At 41.4% G+C, this 15,460-nt stretch overlaps 1 protein-coding gene across 4 annotated transcripts in view; it reads left to right on the top strand.

Moving 5' to 3' along the window:
* Positions 1-5,730, top strand: part of LOC135510697 (RAS guanyl-releasing protein 2-like) — an 88,315-nt gene extending 82,585 nt beyond the window's left edge. The window contains exons 16-18 of one of the 4 annotated variants that reach the window (XR_010451147.1): positions 27-89; positions 3,522-3,625; positions 3,956-5,730. Coding sequence is in view for 2 of the 4 variants with exons in the window: in XM_064931825.1 (XP_064787897.1) it covers positions 27-85 (59 nt within the window). In the remaining 2 variants the exon portion in view is untranslated. Of the gene's footprint in view, positions 1-26; positions 90-3,521; positions 3,626-3,952 lie in introns of all 4 variants that reach the window. The other 3 variants (XR_010451146.1, XM_064931825.1, XM_064931824.1) reach the window with 3 other exon arrangements.
* The last annotated feature ends 9,730 nt before the right edge of the window (positions 5,731-15,460 follow it).

The raw sequence follows: 15,460 nt of genomic DNA, 5'->3' as shown, positions 1-15,460 counted from the left end.
TATTTTTCTCCCTCCTTCTCACTCAGTGATTGTAGAGGAAGACCTAGAGGCTGTGGAGGAAGGAATGTTTGATATCCATCTATAACCAGGTGAGAAGGACATAGTTTCCTCTTCCCTAACCCTAACTTACCCCAATACGCCTGGCCTGTGATGTATGCAGTGTATTCAGAAAGTATTCAGACCCCTTCACTTTTTCCACATTTTGTTACGTTACAGCCTTATGCTAAAATGGATTCAATCCCCCCCTAAATCTACACACCCCATAATGACAAAGCAAAAATAGGTTTGAACATTTTAGCAAATGTTTTTATATATATATATATATATATATATATATATATATATATATATATATAAAAATCGGAAGTTTACATGCACTTTGGTTGGAGTCATTAAAACTTGTTTTTCAACCACTCCACAAATTTCTTGTTAACAAACTATAGTTTTTGCAAGTCGGTTAGGACATCTACTTTGTGCATGGCACAAGTCATTTTTCCAACAAACTGTTTACAGACAGATTTATTTCACTTATAATTCACTGTATCACCTTTCCAGTGGGTCAGAAGTTTACATACACTAAGTTGACTGTGCCTTTAAACAGCTTGAAAAATTCCAGGTAATGATGTCATGGCTTTAGAAGATCCTAATAGGCTAATTGACATCATTTGAGTCAATTGGAGGTGTACCTGTGGATGTATTTCAAGGCCTACCTTCAAAGTCCGTGTCTCTTTGCTTGACATCATGGGAAAATCAAAAGAAACCAGCCAAGACCTCAGAAAAAAATTGTAGATCTCCACAAGTCTGGTTCGTCCTTGGGAGCAATTTCCAAACACCTGAAGGCACCATGTTCATCTGTACAAACAATAGTACGGAAGTATAAACACCATGGGACCACACAGTCGTCATACTGCTCAGGAAGGAGACGTGCTCTGTCTCCTAGAGATGAAAGTACTTTGGTGCGAAAAGTGCAAATCAATGCCAGAACAACAGCAAAGGACTTTGTGAAGAGGCTGGAGGAAACAGCTACAAAAGTATCTATATCCACAGTAAAACGAGTCCTATATCGACATAACCTGAAAGGCTGCTCAGAGAGGAAGAAGCCACTGCTCCAAAACCGCCATAAAAAAGCCACACTACGGTTTGGAACTGCACATGGGGACAAAGATTGTACTTTTTGGAGAAATGTCCTCTGGTCTGATGAAACAAAAATACAACTGTTTGGCCATAATGACCATTGTTATGTTTGGAGGAAAAAGGGGGAGGCTTGCAGCCGAAGAACACCATCCCAAACAGGAAGCACAGGGGTGGCAGCATCATGTTGTGGAGGTGCTTTGCTGCAGGAGGGACTGGTGCAATTTACAAAATAGATGGCATCATGAGGATGGAAAATTATGTGGATATATTGAAGCAACATCTCAAGACATCAGTCAGGAAGTTTAAGCTTGGTCGCAAATGGGTCTTCCAAATGGACAGTGATCCCAAGCATACTTCCAAAGTTGAGGCAAAATGGCTTAAGGACAACAAAGTCTAGGTATTGGGGTGACCATCACAAAGATCTGACCTCAATCATATAGAAAATGTGTGGGCAGAACTGAAAAAGCGTGTGCGAGCAAGGAGGCCTACAAACCTAACTGTTACTCCAGCTCTGTCAGGAGGAATGGGCCAAAATTCACCCAACTTATTGTGGGAAGCTTGTGGAAGGCTATCGGAACGTTTGACCCAAGTTGAACAGTTTAAAGGCAATGCTACCAAATACTAATTGAGTGCATGTAAACTTCTGATCCACTGGGAATGTGATGAAAGAAACAAAAGCTGAAATAAATCATTCTCTCCTCTTATTCTGACATTTCACATTCTTAAAATAAAGTGTTGATCCAAATTGACCTTTTTACTGGGATTAAATGTCAGGAATTGTGAAAACTGAGTTTCAATGTTTTTGGCTAAGGTGTATGTAAACTTCCGACTTCTATCAAAAGAAGATCTCTCCAGTGCTAGCTGTGCCACCAGAGACTCTGGGTTCGAGCCCAGGCTGTCGCAGCCGGCCGCAACCGGGAGGTCCATGGGGCGACGCACAATTGGCCTAGCGTCTTCTGGGTTATGGAGGGTTTGGCCGGTAGGGATATCCTTGTCTCATCTCGCACTAGCGACTCCTGTGGCGGACCGGTCGCAGTGCACACTGACCAGGTTGCTAGGTGTACGGTGTTTCCTCTGACACATTGGTGCGGCTGGCTTCCGGGTCGGATGCACACTGTTAAGAAGCAGTGCGGCTTGGTTGGGTTGTGTTTCGGAGGACGCATGGCTCTCGACCTTCGTCTCTCCCGAGCCCGTACGGTAGTTCTAGCGATGAGACACGACATTAACTACGAACAATTTGGATACCACGAAATTGGGGAGAAAAAGGGGTTAATTTAAAAAATATCTCTCATTTACTCAGTACTTTTTCGAAGCACCTTTTTGGCAGCGTTTTACAGCCTCAAGTCTTCGGTATGATGCTTCAAGCTTGGCACACCTGTATTTGTGGAGTTTCTCCCGTTTTTCTGTGCAGATCCACTCAAGCTCTGTCAAGTTGGATGGGGAGTGTCGCTGCACAGCTATTTTCAGATTGGGTTCAAGTCTGGGCTCTGGCTGGGCCACTCAAGGACATTCAGAGACTTGTCCCGAAGCCACTCCTGCGTTGTCTTGGCTGTGTGCTTAGGGTCATTGTCCTGTTGAAAGTTGAATCTTCTCCCCAGTTTGAGGTCTTGAGCAGGTTTTCATCAGGGATCTCTGTACTTTGCTCTGTTCATCTTTCCCTCGATACAGACTAGTCTCCCAGGCTCCGCTGCTGAAAAACATCCCCACAGCATGATGCTGTCACCACCATGCATCACTGTAGGGACAGTATTGGCCAGATAATGAGCGGTGCCTGGTGTCCTCCAGAGGTGACACTTGGCATTAACGCCAAAGAGTTGAATCTTGGTTTCATCAGACCAGAGGATCTTGTTTCTCATAGTCCGAGTCCTTTAGCCAAAAAGGCACCGAACTCCAAGTGGGCTGTCATGTGCCTTTTTACTGAGGAGTGACTTCTGTCTGGCCACTCTACCATAAAGGCCTGGTTAGTGGAGTTCTGCAGAGATGGTTGTCCTTCTGGAAGGTTCTCCCATCTCCACAGAGGAACTCTGGAGCTCTGTCAGAGTGACCATCGGGTTCTTGGCCACCTCCCTGACCAAGGCCCTTCTCCCCCGATTGCTCAGTTTTGGCCAGGCGGCCAGCTTTTGGAAGAGTCTAGGTGATTACAAACTTCTTCCATTTAAGAATGATGGAGGGCACTGTGTGCTTGGTGACCGTCAATGATGCAGAAGTTGTTTCGTACCCTTTCCCCAGATCTGTGCCTCGACACAATCCTGTATTGGAGCTCTGCGGACAATTCCTTCAACCTCATGGCTTGGTTTTTGCTCTGACATGCACTGCCAACTGTGGGACCTGATATAGACAGGTGTGTGCCTTTCCAAATCATGTCCAATCAATTGAATTTACCACAGGTGGACTCCAATCAAGTTGTAGAAACATCTCAAGGATGATCAATGGAAACAGGATGCACCTGAGCTCAATTTCAGGTCTCATAACAAAGGGTCTGAAAACTTATGTAAGTAAGGTGTTTTTATTTTTATACCTTTGCAAAAAAATCGAATCTGTTTTCACTTTTTCATGAGGTAGATTGAATATTTTTAAAATGTTTATTCCTTCTAGAAATAGTCTGTAAAATAACAATGTGGGAAAAGTGAAGGGTACTGAATACTTTCCAAATGCACTGTACCTTCAGCTGTTCTGTAATCACTAAAATGGTCGAACCTTGTCGGCCCACTAGCCAATGACTTAAGTTGCCTAATGTGATTTCAATGAACAATCATTTGGAGTTTTCAAGTACCGGTAGTCAGATTGAATGACTCTTCTCTTTTTATTACTTTCCTAGAAGTCTGCATTCAGCCTAACACAGCTGGGAGGAAACAACAGAAGATGTGAGCCAGAAGCATAGCCTACTATGGCGGCCTTAGTGCTGGAGTCTGTTCAGAAAGGTGCAATCTGTCATCTAGAACAGACACGATTCCCTCTTCTATATGACAGACAATCATATCTCCTCTACGTAATGGATTTCTGAGTCTGAACATTGCATGTAGAAATGTCATGAATAGAGCAGACACGATTCCCTCTTCTTTGACAGACACGATTGTCTGCTCTTTTCATTCCATTTCTATATGCAACGTTCAGACTGTCTAGGATAGAAATCCATTATGTAGAGCAGATAAGATTGTCTGTTGTGTAGAAGAGGGACTGGTGTAAGCTCTTCATTTCATTTCTATCTGCAATGTTCAGTGTGTTTCACATCACTGACTGAACACCCCGGTGAGACTTCCAGAGAGAGAGAAGAAATTGCACTGAACCCAACACAGGATACAGACATGCTGTCACATCGTGGACAAAAACTGCAACTGCAAATCTTCAAGCACTCAATACTTCTTCCTCTGTGTATCTCAACTCCCTTTAAACAAGTGAATGTGATTTTTGACGAGAATATCTTTCTACGTTAAATCTGCATTTTAGATTCTGGATATGGGCCAATTTTTTCATCTCTTACATATTTTTAAGCACTGAATATAGAAAAAAATCCACATAATTGTATTTTCAGGGTAGAGATGTCATTGGGTTAGTGTAATGTTATTGCCTCCAAGTTTCAGTGGTGTTGTGTTTTCAGTGCATTTCGCTGTACATTATTCTAAATTACTAACCTAAATGTCTCTCTAAAATACAAGAGGTGCTGTTGTTGCCAAGAAAGAATGTATAGGCTCGATGCCACCCGGACTTCCGTCTTTCTGAGAAAGCTTTGCTTTTGTCTTAGTAGTTTGTCATCTTGTTAATTTTAGTGAATGGTATGAGAGAAATTTCAAACACCATGTGTTCGATGTCCGAGATGAAATGTTTCAGCTCCCGATCTAACTGTTGACTGCATCCCTGGATTGGGAATCTCACTTGGATCGATCTCGACAGCAACAATATCAACGACCCAAATGGACTGTGGGAAAACTCCAGAATTGGAATATTTATTTGAATGCTGACGTATTTCCCGCCCTTCTGTTACCTGAATATTAATGACTGTTCTATGGTAATTTGACTGTGGTGCGTAAAGCATGGTATGTGGTTATTATGGTCTGTTTCGTTGCATGGGCCACTGTACCTTTCCTCTCTGTAACTTTGGATGTAGTTTGAAACAGTGAATATTATATATCGTCCTGAGATGTGAACTCTATTTTATGAGACATGTTCAAGCCTGTATTTTATCCTTCTGAGACCCAGTAAAAAAAAGGGATGGAAAAAGGGGTGTTTTGTAGAGAGAGAGAGGGGGGGGGGGGATACAAAGAAAAATAATTTGAACAAATATTGTTTGTTATTTGATGTGCACTGTAGTGGATATGAGCGGGTGATAGTAAATATGGAACAGTACAGTAAGTGAAGAGCATAGTTTTGATGTCCACTACAGAGGACCTTAATGAACATGCTCTTATTGTTTCTTTTTTTTTTAACCAAGGAGAGAAAGTTGCATGTGATATCATTGAAACTCCCATAACGTCCTCTCAAAGGTAGAACAGCACATAAAGTAACTGACCCGTGATTCCAGATTTGTATGAAATGTGACCTATGATTAATTACAATATGAGTCAAATAGTTTACATTAAAAAAAAGTAATTAAGTATGTTTAAAATAAGCTTTTCTGTGTTCGAATGGTGTGGCCGTTTTTACCCGGTCATAAAAAAATAAAAATATGATGAACATAGATCGCTGATTGGCCAGCTCATCTTCCGCTGGAGTATGACAATCATACGCTGAGGAAATAACATGCATTTAAAAGAATATATATATTTTGTTTGAGAGACAAATTTTTTGAAGTGTTTTTTTTAATTTATTTTTTTACAATTTATGCTTTGGCTACATAGGAGTATAGGACAAGTCAACTACATTATTTGGGTTTGAGTTAACAGAATATGAACTTTTAAATGTTTTTAACCTGTATGGCCCCCGAGATAAGGACCAAAAATGAATGTCCATTAAGTGTGGATAAAAATGAATTGCTGGGCATTAGGAGGATATCAAATATGCTTCTGATTCCATCGAGGTGATCCACTCTTGCCAAATGTCTTTTCTGTGTATTTTTATGTAGCACGCATATATATCTTCTTTTTTTTATGGCAATATGAAATCCTATAGGCGAGTGTCCTAAATGTAGTAGTTTGGGGTCTATAAGAGCCCTACAGTGGAGGTGTCATAATACCCATAAAACCTAGCGATCAACAGAGAAATGTGTTTTTCCCGCCATACAATTTTTCCCAAAGGGGATTTTAGAAACACTTCAAATAAGGCTCAGGTTTCGTGTAGGCTTACCCTGGTGTGATGTGTTGATAGCCGTGTAAATATCTCCTGGACAAGGTGACTTTTGTCAATATATTTGGCTCTATTTACTCTTGTATTTGAAAAATACTAATTAGCGACAAAGAGGAAACCATGCAAAACTAAAAATCCCTTCAAGCTCCTGCACGTCATCTCTGACACCTTTGCTAACCGGTATTGAGTCACTTTAAAACTCACACAAGACAGTTCACAGAATTGTCCACATAAAGAAATGTAGCCAATGTATTAATTACTAAATGTTAGCTAACATTAGAGAGTTCATCCAGAGATTTTTACCTTTGCCTTGATTTGGCAGTCTTGTCCAGATCATCATGGCTTTGTAGTTCTTTATGATAGCCACATTAGCCGCTAATCACCTTGTCCTAGAGAGATTTACACCATTGTCAAAACGTCACGCCAGGGTAAGCCCACACAAAACACAGGCCTTATTTGAAGTGTTTTTAAAATACCCTTTGGGGAAAAATGAATGGTGGAAAAACAATTGGAACCATTAACCTGTTTGACTGCTAGGTTTTCTGGGTATTATGACTCATACCCTCTGAGGAATACGAGTTTGAGTCCCCCATTGTCGGCTGCTTTGTACCTTTGAATGAAGTTCTTCCTCTGAATGGCTTTCGTTAAAACTGAATAGTATATCCTGCTTCTTTCCACAAAACCAAACTTCCAACCTGCCCGTGTCAGTCTGTCCTGGACAAGGTTCTCCATTGTTACCGTAAGTGAATGAATGAACACTTTAAACTGATATCATGTAAGTAATTCTTTGGATATATATCAGCTTGTTCTTAGTATAGCGATGCATTCCGCATTTAACACTGTTTTAAATAAGGATTTACAACATGACGAGCAGCACTGCTACCCAATAAAGCATTGTCTCTTTCTGTGTGTGTGTTGGGACTCAAACATAATCGTTGTCGAAAGTTCAGATCCAACACACATTTCCTACCATATTGTACTATCGAGATACGATGCCCAGTATTGGAATTCTTACACAGCCAGATTGAATGTATTCTCTAATTACCCAAGAAATTAAGTCAACAGCTATTTGAATGCTCCGTTTTCATCTCACATGTTGGTCCAATAGAGCATTGATTTCTTTTGTAGCTATATTCATCTTTACACAGGCTTAAATTCCATTCCAATGCAATTATATTTCCTATTTCTAAACACTCTCATGTGGGATGAGAAGAGTTCTCTTCACCTTGCGCTATCCGGGATCTGTGTGAGTGCATTTCTTTATTGATTGAGTGGGGAGGTTTCACTTATTTTCTTAGCAGGGTGTAATTACATCAGCAGAGTTGTTAAGGACTGTCTGAACAGATGGTTGTACTGGCCTTAGCCACACACACACACACACACTTGCTTCGACACCTAGACTCAACTCTTACAAATGCATAACGTAAGTTTTATATAGTGATCTGATTACATCACGGCGCTGCTGTTGTGATTTTGTCAGACAAAACAAAGGTTAAAAAGTCTGAAGAGAAACCAAGCACAGTAGTTAGACGTTTTGTTTTGTTTTCCTTCCCATGCTTCGATACTTAAAGGGATCGTGAGAGATTTAAGTTAAGCAATTAAGCCCTTTTTCTACTTTCTAACTCATGGAAGTCTACCAGAACAACTGGGACTAGGCCCGTTATTGTTACTTTCCACTCAGCTACATAAAACCCTGATCACAGTCATTTAGATGTGGCCCTGAGTGATATTGATCTCAATAGATTGAAATGAAGGAAATCTAATAGCGCCACGGCTAATTACGTTGTAATGAAGGCTGCAGGAAATAGCCTTTCGTTGTTAGCCAATTTCCCTCGGCGACCTTGATGTGAAAGAATTCGAAGCTCTTTGAGAAGACTGGTTCAATAGAACAAGCAAAGGTAAGTAATAAGCCCAGTTGATATTCAGGCTACCATGTTTTAGGTCTTTGGCGTCCATATTAGGACAGCCTTGCATGTTTTCTAGACCGGGCACAAGCGGTGCCATATTGCGCATGTTGATTTTGTCCATCCACACCAGATGCGATCAGAACATGCAGGTTGAAATATCAGAACGAACTCTCAACCAACTATATTCATTTGGGGACAGGTCGAAACACATAAAACATTCATGGACACTTAGCTAGCTAGCTTGCTGTTGCTAGCTTATTTGTTCTAGGATATAAACATTGGGTTGATATTTTACCTGAAATGCACGAGGCCCTTTTTTTCTGGATCTTTGTATAATTTTGACCCATTTTGAATCACACAAAATAGTGTGTTTCTCTACTCCGACAAATCAATCCACAGATAAAAAGCGAAACCTAGTTCGGTTCTAGTAATCGCGCCTCTCCGGTCTTCTTCTGTGGACTTTATATGTGGGTTGGCAACCATCTTTAAGGTGCTTTACCACCCCCAACTGGACTGGAGTTAGTCTTTCAGTCACCCACGTGGGTATATGCTCCTAAAAAACAATGAGGAGATAGGAGAGGCGGGACTTGCAGCGCACGCCACACTTTTTAAAAATAGAACAAAGTTATATTAGCGCCTGGCTATGCTGATGTAGTTGTCGCGCGCTAGCTGTTTGGATGTAATTATTGAATAACATGTATGTGTACATTTATTTTGCAACCCTCGCCCATGCTTCGCGAGCGGTGTGGTCAGCATGTTAGTCTTAACAGGAGTTGAGGCTGTCCTAATATGTATACCTTATTGGCCCTATTTTGTGCAGTGCACTTTAGACCTGGGTCAAATGCTTAAGCTGGACTTGATTTAGTTCGCCCTTTATGGAAACATTGGAATATTCCAGCGCATCTCAAAATACTCAAGTATTTGACCCAACATACCATCAGAATATTAGGTAGTTATTCATGAAAAACACCTTCAAGTGTAGGCTGTGTTGGTTGCCATGGCTATGGATAAAATTGAGTACATGAGTGAGTGACAGGTTTGATTTCATGTTTGATTTCACCTGTATACAGGTGTAAATAATATTGACATTGTTAGAGTAGTAGGGTTCTCATGTCTCTCATTTTGAAATAATGAACATTATTGATTTTGATGTCGACTCAACAAACAGCTTGAGAGCATAGCGAACAGAGTTTTTTTCTCTTTGGAAAATGATGAAAACACATAGTGTATTTACAGAGATTACACTGCCCCCTAGTGACAATGAAACGTATATGTACCCACATCAATATGAGCTGCTCAGGCAGCACCACTAGTACCATAATAGACCACTTGATGACGGTATTGAGCTGTTAAAGCGATAAGCAGTCACTCCAGGGCACCGTCATTGGGGAGCAAGAGCATTTCACAGAGAGGAAATGTATATAAAACATTTTCTGTCACAAGGAAAGGGTAGAATCCCTATAAACAACTTAATAAACGTTTTGTATTCATGAAATCAGTAACTTTGTTTTACAAACTTGCTCTCTCACATATGCACGCTCACCTCTTCACCATGGCCACACATAGCCCCCCCCCCCCCCACACACACACACAAACTTTTAAAATGTAATCAACGTTTTTTGGCCGCATATGCAGATTTGCAGATGTTATCGCAGGTGCAGCGAAATGCTTTGTGTTTTTAGCTCCAACAGTGCAGTAATAATACCTACAGTAGCATATACAAACACAATACGCACATAATCCAAAAAGTAAATAGAAAGGAATTCATAAATATCAGAACGAGTCTGCTCGCTCGCACACTCATACACTGACACGTCACACTCCTTCCCTTGATCCCTACCCCCTTCACTTTGTTTCATGTTTTTGTCTCGTCTGGCGGTTTTTTGTTTTTTTGTTTCAACTAATTTAGGTCCTTGTAAAGCACTATATATCTCCCATTTATTATTGTTTATTATTAGTAGTATTATTATTAGTATTATTATTATGGCACGCACGCACACACACACACACACACACACACACACACACACACACACACACACACACACACACACACACACACACACACACACTCAGTCATTATTGTGTCCGTTGGTTATCATTGAACTTAAAGGTCCTCTGAGTGTCAAGCCATTCAATCTTACAACTGAACAAACATATTTCTCCTGCTGTTATCATTGTCTACCATTTATTCTCACACCCTTCCTCTGTAGTGACATATGAGTGTCTTGATTTTGTTTGGCGAGAGAGAGAGGGGGAGCTTGAGTGGCATGGACTGAATATGTATTTGCCCTCTCTGTCTCTCTATAACACACTGGATACTGAATATCTTGTATGCCCCACACTTTCCGGGGTGTGTGTATTTAATGACTTTAACACCGAGTCCCTATGATTAGAGACCTGACCTGGGAAAAATGGTTATGATGTTGATACCATCTTGGATGGTAATCTCTTAATAATAGTAGCTTCTTATCCTGTCTGCGTTTGAAAGCCAAATCCAGACAGTATATTTAGACAGAGACACTGCTTCTCATTGTAGGGTGCTAGTCTGCTAGAATTGTTATTATAAAAGGGAATTAGTGTTCCATTCTAATATTTATTTTTGCTCCAGATACCCAGAGGGTCCTAGGACTATCCTGTCTGATCCCTATCTCTCCAAAACAACACACACACACATTCCTCCTCCTGTCATATCTCCATGTCCTCTTCTTCCCTAAAAACGTCTAATTTAGCAGGGTTGGTGGGTTCAAGTCGAGAGAAAACCGTCATTGATACCGCTTCGACCGTCAGTGGCTGGCGGGGATTGACACGTAATCAATGACTCTGCATCGGCAACGGGGACAGGACACATATTTAAGATTCCTCAAGCCGCAGGATCGGAGGGAGGCGAGGAGGAGAGGCTCACGGCTCGCTGCTTGCGCTGTGCGTTTGAGTGATGGGCCGGTAGATTGGATCTCGCGACCGAGGGATCAGCGATAGCACGCCTCTGATTTATCTATTTACAGCAGCGCTCCAGGGAAGGCTGGCGCAATCCGCCCGGCCCGGGTCTGTTGTCAAAGCTCCCGGGAAGGAGAGGATTTTTTAAAATTTAAATAACGTATTCCCAATTTGTTTATGCTTCCTTCGGCCTTTACCAGCTCAATGATATCTCGTGAGGTCATGCAAACTGTAATTTTAGAGGATATAGAAAGTGGATGCAACAACCAAAAATAAATGCGTCATTAAAAGCAATACAGGATTTATCATGATTCCTCCTCCACAATGATCAACTGGGATGCATGCTCAACTTCTGAAGGAATCTCACCTCTGAGCTTTCTGTCTCTGTCTCAGAAACCAGTCTGAATTAATTCACTAAACAAAGACAAGGGGTGTAGGCCTATTCATTAATTGCAGACTGTATAAAAACGTTGGCCTGTTGCACAGAATCAAACGGAAGGAAACGGGGAGGGACCTACCCGAGTTCTCCAATTGAAAATATTGTTTTCGTTGCAAAACGTTTTCAGTTTGAAGTAAACGGTTTGTGTACCAAAGCGTTTTGCAACAGACCAAATGTTTAGCTACGATCTGAGGCTAATGAACACATCCAAGGCCTCTTCTTACAACACCACTAGGACAGGGCTTCTTTACAAGACCACAGAGTTTATAACCTGTATTGTACAATGCTGAAAAACGAATTTGCAGACCACAAAACAGCCAAGTGTCTCGCCACTGGCATGGATTCAGTGGGAACGTCAGGGACAGAGTTGTAAAAAGTACCCAGTTGTCAAAATTGAGTAAAAGTAAAGATACCTTAATAGAAAATGACAAGGAAAAGTGAAAGTCACCCAGTAAAATACTACTTAAATGAAAGTCTAATAGTATCTGGTTTTAAATATACTTAAGTATCAAAAGAACATGTAATTGCTAAAATATACTTAAGTATCAAAAGTAAAAGCAAAAATATAAATCACTTCAAATTCCTTATATTAAGCAAACCAGACGGCACCATTTTCTTGTTTTTACTTAGCTACTTTACACCACTGTGAAGGGAGAGAGTGATGAAGTCTGGCTGAAGATGTTTCCTCCTTTAATTTCTCTATTTTCTTCTCCTCCATTCCATCTCTCTCTCTCTCTTTCCTCCTTTATTGCTCCTCCCCTTTCCTCCTCTATTGCCTCTTCTCTTCTTCTCTTTTTCATTTTCTCTCCCTGTTTCCTACTTTCCTCGTTTTTCATTCCTCACTTTCTTTTCTCCTCCTCCATTGTTTCCTGTTCTCTCTTTCCCCATCTGTTCCTTCTCTCCTCTTCTTTAGTTGGAGCCACAATTTCAACTTGCTTCTTGCCTATTGAACTGAAGAAAGAAAACACAACCTTCTTGCCCAAAAATAGTCACTGTGTCTCTGCATATTTAGTTGCGTAACCCACCTTGACGGTGGACACAGAACGCCAAAGCAGTGGAACTAATACGTCATAATGCCTCAAGTTGAAGACGATGAATTTTCATAAGTTAGCTTTATCTTCTCATCAGATCAGACTCAACCTTAGGATAATCGCCTCCCCCCGTCTGTTTCTCTGTCAAAGTCTTTCCCCAAACTGCCTCTTACACACTCTTTGTCCCCCTCGTACCACTCTCTGGGCGCACGATTATATTCATGTAGCGTGCGTTTAGAGGCACTAACATCAATGTCGTCGAGGCATCGTGTTGACAGGGATTTAAAACCAACCCTTTGTTATGCTACGATCATACTAGTGTTCACCTCATTTACATTTATTAGCCCACAGAGCTAAAGTGCAAATCCTCTTTAGAAGTGTAATGGACAAATGCCTGGGAGACATGTGAAATCATGGGTTCATTAAAGACCACTTAGGCTCTGTTTATGACGCCAAGCTAACACCTCCAACGGATGGATTTAAACATTACGTTTGTTCCTGTAGGTTTATAGGGTCTTTAGCTACACTAGCAGAATAGCCATTAAAGGTTTGTACACTGAGTAAAACAAACATGAGGAACATTTTCCTAATATCGAGTTGCACCCTCCCCTTTTGCCCTCAGAACAGCCTCAATTCATTGAAGCACGGGCTCTACAAGACGTTGAAAGCGTTCCACAGGGGTGCTGACCCAAGTTGACTTCAATGCTACCCACAGTTGTGTCAAGTTGGCTGGATGCCCTTTGGGTGGTGGACCATGGTTGATACACACAGGGGAAAACCCAGCAGCGTTGCAGTTCTTGACACAAACCAGTGAGCCTGGCACCTACTACCATTCACCGTTCAAAGGCACTTAAATCATTTGTCTTGCCTATTCACCCTCTGAATGGCACACATACACAATCCATGCCTCAATTGCCTCAAGGCTTAAAAAAATCAGTATTTAACGTATCTCCTCCCCTTCATTCACACTGATTGAAGTGGATTCAACAAGTGACATCAATAGCGGATCCTAGCTTTCACCAGGATTCACCTGGTCAGTCTAAGTCAGGTAAAGAGCGGGTATTCTTAATGTGTTGTACACTCAGTGTATTTGACATGGGGAAAATGCATTGGTCAAATAAACCTGACCTATCCATTCTTCAACCTAATATTGGATATGTTTTCTTGCCCATGCCTCTGTACAATACCATGAGACTACCACTCCTATCTACAAAAGTAGCTTACCAACAGAAGCCTGCCTGGGAAAGGGATTACCACTTCCACTTTTGACCTTGTGGTTCCGTGGAGCCTCTGGAGGGTTTCCTCCAAAGACCCTGTTTCATAGGAGGTGTAATCCCAGGCTAGGAGTCCCTGACTTGAGGAGGTCTCTGAGGTCCCACTGCCCTACCAGTGGGCTGGGCTGGGCTGGAGTGTATGAATGAGCAGGCCAGAGTTCGGCCAATGGCTGGCCCCTTCTCTCTCTCTCTCTGCTCTCATAGCCCAGCGTTAATTGCTTTGAAGCTCGGTGCTCACCTCCTGGAGCTCGACAGGGATGTTTTACAGTGCTTTCAGGAGACAGACATTAATAATTAAATTCCAGGCATTTCCTCTCTTAGTCTCTCGCCACTGCAGAGGGATGGTAGGAGGAGGGACGAGGGTAGAGAGCACCAGTTGGACAATCCTCCAGTATGCCATAACTCTTTGTTGGTATGGGAATAGGATGAAGTTGCTCGTCTAGGCAGCCTGGTCTCATAGACTAGACGTAACATAGTAAACTTAAATCTGGGACACTTAAATTAGGATGATATGTTACGTTTGGTATGATGACCCCTCTAGGACCTAGACACGGATCTGAAGTCAGTTTTGAGTTTTCACTGAATGGTTCAGGTTTGGATTTAGTTGGTAGAGACGGATTCTAGATGTATGTACGGAAGGGCATGTTCTACCCGGAGCCGTAGCAATTACCAGGCTTGACCAAATGGAGCATTGGGCTTTTTATAACATTTTTGGAATGTGACTATAATAAATAACATTAGCTGTAATTCAATTGTTCATTTGTGTGTAATTAAGGCAATGCTGCAGGTGCAATTTGGGTAGAGTTTTCGTATTCTCAGTGTGTTCACTTTTGTAATTGTGTGATAACTCATTAGCTACACAACTGTTGCAACCCCTTTGTAGTAAATTGAGCTAAATCGTATATCAGCTGTGAAATTCACATAATTGGCCAAGAGCAGTCCAATTCAACCTTTAGCGCCTTTAATATTTCAAAAACAATCATGTCTGCACTGCATATCAGAGGGATCAGTTGCTTAGCAGAATGCTAACGTGCTAACGGTTGCCAAGCAGTGAGTAATGAGTTCTAACCCTGTGTGGTGGTCATTATCACTCTACCATGATTGCGGTTGATCAAAACAGAGGGGTTAATTAACATACTAATTGTAACCGGACCTACGCTGGTGCAGAAAAAAACCTGACTTCCTTTCATTTCTACATCACTCTGTTCTTTCTACAATGGCTTCCTTTCCGAACAGAGATGTTATTATTCCTGGGGTTCTGTGGCTCAGAGAGAAACACTGGCTACCCATAGTGCCACTTACGGTAAACAATACATAGTATTGTTGTCGCTTCAAAGACCTCAATATTGATGAAATAACCAATTTAATTTCTTTATCTCCATCAACTTTACAGAAGAACCTGCCTTATATGTTAACTGGCATTAGATCTGACCTCAAGTCAGTTACCAAACCTATTCC

Source organism: Oncorhynchus masou, chromosome 23 (genome assembly GCF_036934945.1).
Source record: "Oncorhynchus masou masou isolate Uvic2021 chromosome 23, UVic_Omas_1.1, whole genome shotgun sequence".
In the NCBI taxonomy this organism is placed as follows: Eukaryota; Metazoa; Chordata; class Actinopteri; order Salmoniformes; family Salmonidae; genus Oncorhynchus; species Oncorhynchus masou.
Note: the sequence above shows the minus strand (reverse complement) of the source record. Positions and strands in the feature narration are given on the sequence as shown.